The 6493-nt window shown below is 32.9% G+C and overlaps 1 protein-coding gene across 1 annotated transcript; it reads left to right on the top strand.

Annotated features, from left to right (window-relative positions):
- Nucleotides 1-2694: 2694 nt before the first annotated feature.
- LOC112524951 lies at nucleotides 2695-5209 on the top strand. The gene is made up of 5 exons (XM_025134892.1): nucleotides 2695-3641; nucleotides 3763-4052; nucleotides 4311-4438; nucleotides 4542-4646; nucleotides 5078-5209. The coding sequence occupies exons 1-5, from the start codon at nucleotides 2695-2697 to the stop codon at nucleotides 5207-5209; spliced, it is 1602 nt and encodes a 533-aa protein (XP_024990660.1).
- Nucleotides 5210-6493: the final 1284 nt, after the last annotated feature.

Here is a 6493-nt window from a genome sequence, read left to right as displayed (position 1 = left end):
AGTATTTTAAATACAATTTTAATTACAAATGGATAACTAAAATTAATTAATCATTAATATAAATTAGTATGTGATAATAACAAATTACTAATTACTTTTATGAATAATATAAATGAATTGTCATTTGTACACGTTAAGTAGTTACAAATCAATGTTACTGAATCATGAAACTGTAGACAATTCAAAAGTTTAAATTAACAATATAAATATAACAAATTTACTATAATTAACTTTATTGAATACGGTCAAGTATAGGTATTTCAACACTCGATATATGTTGACATTGATGCCAAATTATTGAAAAAACAAAACAAAAAAATTGTAGTGGTAAATTTATGTTAATATTGTGTTTTGACAAAGAAAAGCACATCAACTTCAAAAAAATAGAAAAAAACGTCGGAATACAATCTTACAATATATGTTGCTAATCCTATAAAAAAAAATTTCTGACATAGATGAAGATTGAGTATGTAACTTTTTATGCTAAAAATAGGAGGGATTTTTTTCAGATACCTTACAAACGTGCGATTGCACCCTAAAACTTGATCTCAAATAGGAATTTGTTGCATGCATGAATGAGTTTGTTTGATGTATATGTAATTCATAAAGAAAGTTTAAAAATTCAAAACCTAACAAAAATGACAGCACAAATAAAATTTGTGATTATATTCATATATCTTGATGAGCAAGTTTTCAATTGTTGTTTGAATTAAAATAAAATGTTATATGTTTCAATTAGATGTTCATAATGCTTTTTTATATGGAGATTTAATTGAAGATGTTTATATGATGTTACCTGAGGGTTATTATAATCTAGAAGATAAACGTGTATGTAAACTTGTTAAATCTCTGTATGTTTTAAAGCAAGCTTCTCGTCAATGGTATGTTAAACTTTATTCTTGTTTAATTGATCATGGTTTTATTCAAAGCATTAGTGATTATTCTTTGTTTACTAAAAGCGTTGGATTTGTTTTTCTTATTCTATTGGTTTATGTAGATGATATTGTTATAAATGGAAATAATCAAACTGAAACAAAGTAAAGAAGTACTTGAAAAGTAACTTTCTTATTGAACACTTAGGAAAATAAAAGTTCTTCTTAGGGATTGAAACTTTATATTGTATTGGTGGGGTCTGATATGTCTCGGAGAAATATCGTATAGAATTACTAAATGACTTTTGATATTTAGGGTGTAAACCCTGTAGTACACCTATGGATATGAACTTAATTGTAACTGATTCTAGTAATTCTAAAGACCCCCTTTAACTGATTATACATAATATTAAAGGTTAATTGAAAGATTGATTTATCTTCTAGCTACTAGACCACATATTGCCTTTGTTGTTCATTGTCTTAGTCAGTTTATGCATTCACCTAGACAATCTTGTTTGAATCTTACTCTTAGAATTCTCATATATTTGAATTTGTCTCCAGGTAAGAGTGTCAACTTTACCAGGTGTGAAAACTTTTGTTTAAATGTTTTGTTGACGCTGATTGGGGTGTCTTTCATCTAGACGCTCTGTTATTGGTTTTTGTTTATTTCTTGGTAACTCCATGATATCCTGGAAAAGTAAGAAACAAAGTACTGTTTCTCGCCCTTTTGAAGAATCTAAGTATCGTGCCATGGCTTCTGCCACTTGTGAAATTATTTAGGTTCTCAAAATTCTAGCACATTTAAATATAAAAGATTTTTACTTCCTGTAAGTCTATTTTGTGATAATAAATCTGCTATACTAAATATATTGAACTTGATATTCATCAAATTCGGGAAAATTAGTAAGGGATTGTTAAAAGTCAGGGTCGGCCCTGGCTATAGGCCCAGGGGGCGACGGCCCAGGACAGCACCTGGCCCAAGGGCATCAAAATTTTTAAAGCCCAAAGTATTATATAGGTTCAGTTTCATTTAGGCCAAAAAAAATTACCGTTAGTCTAGTCGGCAGTCCACGCATCCATCATCAACTCTTGCTCGCCTCGCCTACGGCCTACCTCGCTCACAGCTCACTCACTCTCAATCGCAAACGACAAGGGCAAACGCTCTCACCGACTCACTCCCAATCGCAATCGCAAACGCTCTTGCTCTCTCGACTATTGACTCAGACTTCGTCCCGAATAGCCGACTGCCATCGCCCATCGCCCGTCGCCCATCGCCCATTGGTCTGCGGCTGTCTACCGGCTGCCGACGTCTCTACTCTCTCGTGACTCGTCGACCGTCACTCTCTATGGGCTTGCGCCTCTGTCGCTCTCTACTCTCTAATCTCTAGAAACAGACTCCTGAGTACTGCACCTACTGCTGTTGTTGTGACTTGTGAGTGAGGTGTGTGAAACTTAACTTAGAGTTAGGGTTATTATTTATTAACTTATTTTATATTTTTATTACTTATTTCCTTTACTTATTAAGTTATTTTATGTTTTAATTTTCTAATTCTTGATTGCAAAACATAATAATGAACAGAAGCTATGAAGTTTGAATTTGGTCACTTTCACTTCCTCTTTAGAAATTAGGGTTGTTTACGCTTTAGAAATTAGGGCTGTGATTGTGAAATTGATGCTTATGTTTGATTGTTTTGTCCAGGTTGCTTAATCGGTCTACTTTCTTGGCAATTTCACAACCACGAACCACGAAGGACCAAATCCAGGTGTTATCTTTCTATTCTTTATATGGTATCATTTGTTTAACAATTTAACTACTTAAGTTATGTTGCCTCGATCACAACCATCGGGTGCTCAAAATAGGGAAAGAAAGAAAAGGCAAGAAGAAATTGCTCAATCTTTGCAAGGATCTTTAAATAAGTTTATTGTTAGACAACCAAATGTTTCTCAAAATACTAGTGATAAAAATGAAAATGTGTGTGATGCAAATGCTTGTGATACAAATGCTTGTGATGCAAATGCTTGTGATACAAATGCTTGTGATACAAATTCTTTTGATGCAAATTCTTGTGATACAAATGCTTTTGATGCAAATGCTTGTGGTACAAATGCGTGTGATGCAAATGCTTGTGATACAAATACGTATGATGCAAATGCTTTTGATACAAATGCTTTTGATGCTTCTAGTGATGTTTGTTTGAATATATTTGATCCAAGAATTTGGGATATGCTAAATTCTAAAATGAAGTATTTGCTTGTTGAAAAAGGGCCTATTAGGGAAACTAACATCAATTTCCCTAGAGATAATATAGGTAGACACTTCTCTGATGAATTTTATGTTCGTAAGTTACGCAATGGTGATTGTCATGATAGAAAGTGGTTAGTTTATTCAAAAGAGCTAGATAAAGTCTTTTGTTTTTGTTGCAAACTTTTCAAAGAAGGCCGGTCAAAAAGCCAATTAGCAAGTGTTGGATTAAGTGATTGGAAACATCTTGGTCAACRATTAAGCGCTCATGAAAATAGCATTGAGCATATGACTAGCTTGGGAATTTGGTTCGAATTGCGATTGAGATTGAGTAAAAATGAAACGCTTGATAAAGAGCTACAAGTTTTAATAAAAAAGGATACTGATCACTGGAAAGAAGTTTTGGTTGGAATTATTGTTGTTGTTAAATGTCTAGCAAAGAATAATATAGCTTTCCATGGGAAAAATGAAAATTTATTTGAAGAATCTAATGGTAACTTCTTGGGCTTAATTGAAATGATTGCTGAGTTTGATCTGGTTATGAAACAACACTTTCAGCGTATTAAAGAAAAAAAAAACTCATTATCATTATCTTAGCCACAAAATTCAAAATGAATTGATTGACATGTTGGCATCTAATGTTAAGAGTGCAATCATTAAAGAGATCAAAGAGGCAAAATATTTTTTAGTTATTCTTGATTGTACTCCGGATGCAAGTCATCAAGAACAAATGACTTTGATTTTAAGATGTGTTGACATGTCTAGCTCTCCTATACAAGTAGAAGAGTTCTTTTTAGAGTTTTTGGTGGTAGAAAATACATCTGGTTTAGGACTTTTTAATGTATTACAAGATGTTTTGAAATCACTTGATTTGGATATCAATTATGTGCGGGGACAAGGGTATGACAATGGCTCTAATATGAAAGGGAAACATCAAGGTGTGCAAAAAAAATTACTTGATATAAATCCTATAGCCTTTTATATGTCATGTGGTTGTCATATTCTTAATTTAGTTTTATGTGATATGGCAAATTCTTGTCACAAAGCAAAAACCTTTTTTGGTACTTGTCAAGCCATATACAATGTCTTTTCTAATTCTACAAAGAGATGGACTGTTTTATTAGAATATATTGATGATTTGACTTTGAAATCTTTATCTGCTACTTGATGGGAAAGTCATATTGAAAGTGTTAAAGCTATCAAAACTCAAGTTGGCCAAATTAGAGATGCTTTAGTACAATTGGCTCAAGTAAGTGAGGATGGAAGAGTGTGTAGGGAAGCCGAGTCTTTGGTTAATGGTGAGCTTTCAAGTTTTGAGTTTATTGTAAGTTTGGTTTTGGCATGAAATTCTGTATAGAATTAATTTAGTTAGCAAGAGGTTATAGTCTAAAGATATGCTTCTTGATGTTGCAATACAAAATCTAAAGGGATTAGTTGAATATTTTGAAAAATATAGGGAAAGTGGGTTTACATGTGCCATTCGTGAAGCCAAAGAGATTGCAAGTAATATTGGAATTGAACCTGAGTTTGCTGTAAAATGTTTTTTATCAAGGAAAAAACAATTTTGATGAAATTCCAAATACGAGAGAGAATAACAATCTGCTCAAGAGACATTTAGAACTGATTATTTTCTTGTTTTAGTTGATATGGCTCTTTTGCAGTTACGAACCAGATTTGAACAAATGCAATAATTTGAATCTATGTTTGGCTTCTTGTTTGATGGGCGAAATTTGGTTACTTTACATGATGACGAGTTAAAAAAATGTTGTTTGAACCTTCAACTTGCTTTAACAAATGGTAATGATTCTGATATTGATGGTGAATATTTGTTTATGGAGTTACAAGTTTTGCAGGGAATGCTACCAGAAGAGGCATCTAAAAGTGGAAATCCTTGGACATCGATACAAATTATGGAGTTCGCAAAGAAAATGGACATGTTTCCACATGTCTTGCTTGCTTACAGGATACTATTGAACGTACCGGTGACCGTAGCATCTGCGGAAAGAAGCTTTTCAAAGTTAAAGTTGTTGAAATCATATCTACGGTCTACCATGAGTCAAGAAAGATTGAACGGGTTAGCAATCTTGAGTATTGAGAGTAAGTTTTTAGCTAATATTAGTTATGACGAAGTGATAGATATTTTTGCTTCAAAAAACGCAAGAAGACATCGTTTTAGGTGAATGGTGATGTACTTTATCTTTTGTTACACGGGGTTTTGGTTTATGTCCCCCCGTGATGCACTTTATCTTTTGTTACACGGGGTTTTGGTTTATGTCCCCCCGTGATGTACTTTATCTTTTGTTACACGGGTTTTGGTTTATGTCCCCCCGTGGTGTACTTTATCTTTTGTTACACGGGGTTTTGGTTTATGTTCCCCCCATTGCATCATTTTTGTTATATTTAAGGGACACTTTTTTGTTAGATTGACTAAGTTCCAAAATCCTTCAAATAGTTTATTTTGGTTTTTATTTACACGTATTTGGGGCATTTTTTTGACTTTACGCCGTGGGCATCCAAAATCTCAGGGCCGGCCCTGTTAAAAGTCGTAAAAAGAATTCTTCTGAACAACGTGCCGATGTCTTCACAAAGGCTATTGGTGTTAATCATAATAATTTTTTATGTTCAAAGTTGAGAATGATTGATTTATTCAAAAGTCAAGATTGAGGGCGAGTGTTGAAATATATTGTATTTTTAACAATCTTAACTTTTGTTCTTTTTTTGTCAAGTTTATTTTTAATAAGAACCTGTACTGTCAAAGTTTGAAAGTTAAAGGGCTTAAGGACTGCGCCTCACTTTTTGGAACTCATGGAGGGTAGCGGAGCATTTCTTATTTTATTCAGGGTCTCTTCTGTAAATATCTTATAAATATAAATAGAATTCTTTTCTCAAGAATTCTCAGTTTTCATTTTTCTAATCTCCCTAAAATCCTCTCTCGTCTTCTTCTCAATTTAGCTAGCTAGATCTTATATGTAATCTAGGGTTTACATTGTTTGTAATTTGTTTTTGATAAATAAGCAGTAAAATATTTTTGGTTATCATTTTGTACACAGATGTTAGTAGGGGTGCTCAAAAACCCGACCAACCCAACCCAACCCAACGCGAAATAACCCAACCCGAAGCAACTCGATGTCTAATCGAGTTGTAAAATTATCAAACCGTAGGTATTGGGTTGAGTACTATTATTTGAACCCGACCCAACCCGATGAACCCGATATCCTTTTATTTCTTGGATTTAATATGATTGTTGAATTTCTATTAATACATACATTAGACAATTACACTATCATGTATGTTTTTCATATACGTATATTTTCAATCTATTCATATCTCTATATAACTCATTTATATATATGTTCAGTAACTATGAACATATATATGT

Source organism: Cynara cardunculus, assembly GCF_001531365.2.
Source record: "Cynara cardunculus var. scolymus isolate 2C chromosome LG 13, CcrdV1, whole genome shotgun sequence".
NCBI lineage: Eukaryota > Viridiplantae > Streptophyta > Magnoliopsida > Asterales > Asteraceae > Cynara > Cynara cardunculus.
The sequence above is the reverse complement of the archived record's forward strand: the minus strand, read 5'-3'. Positions and strand labels throughout refer to the sequence as shown.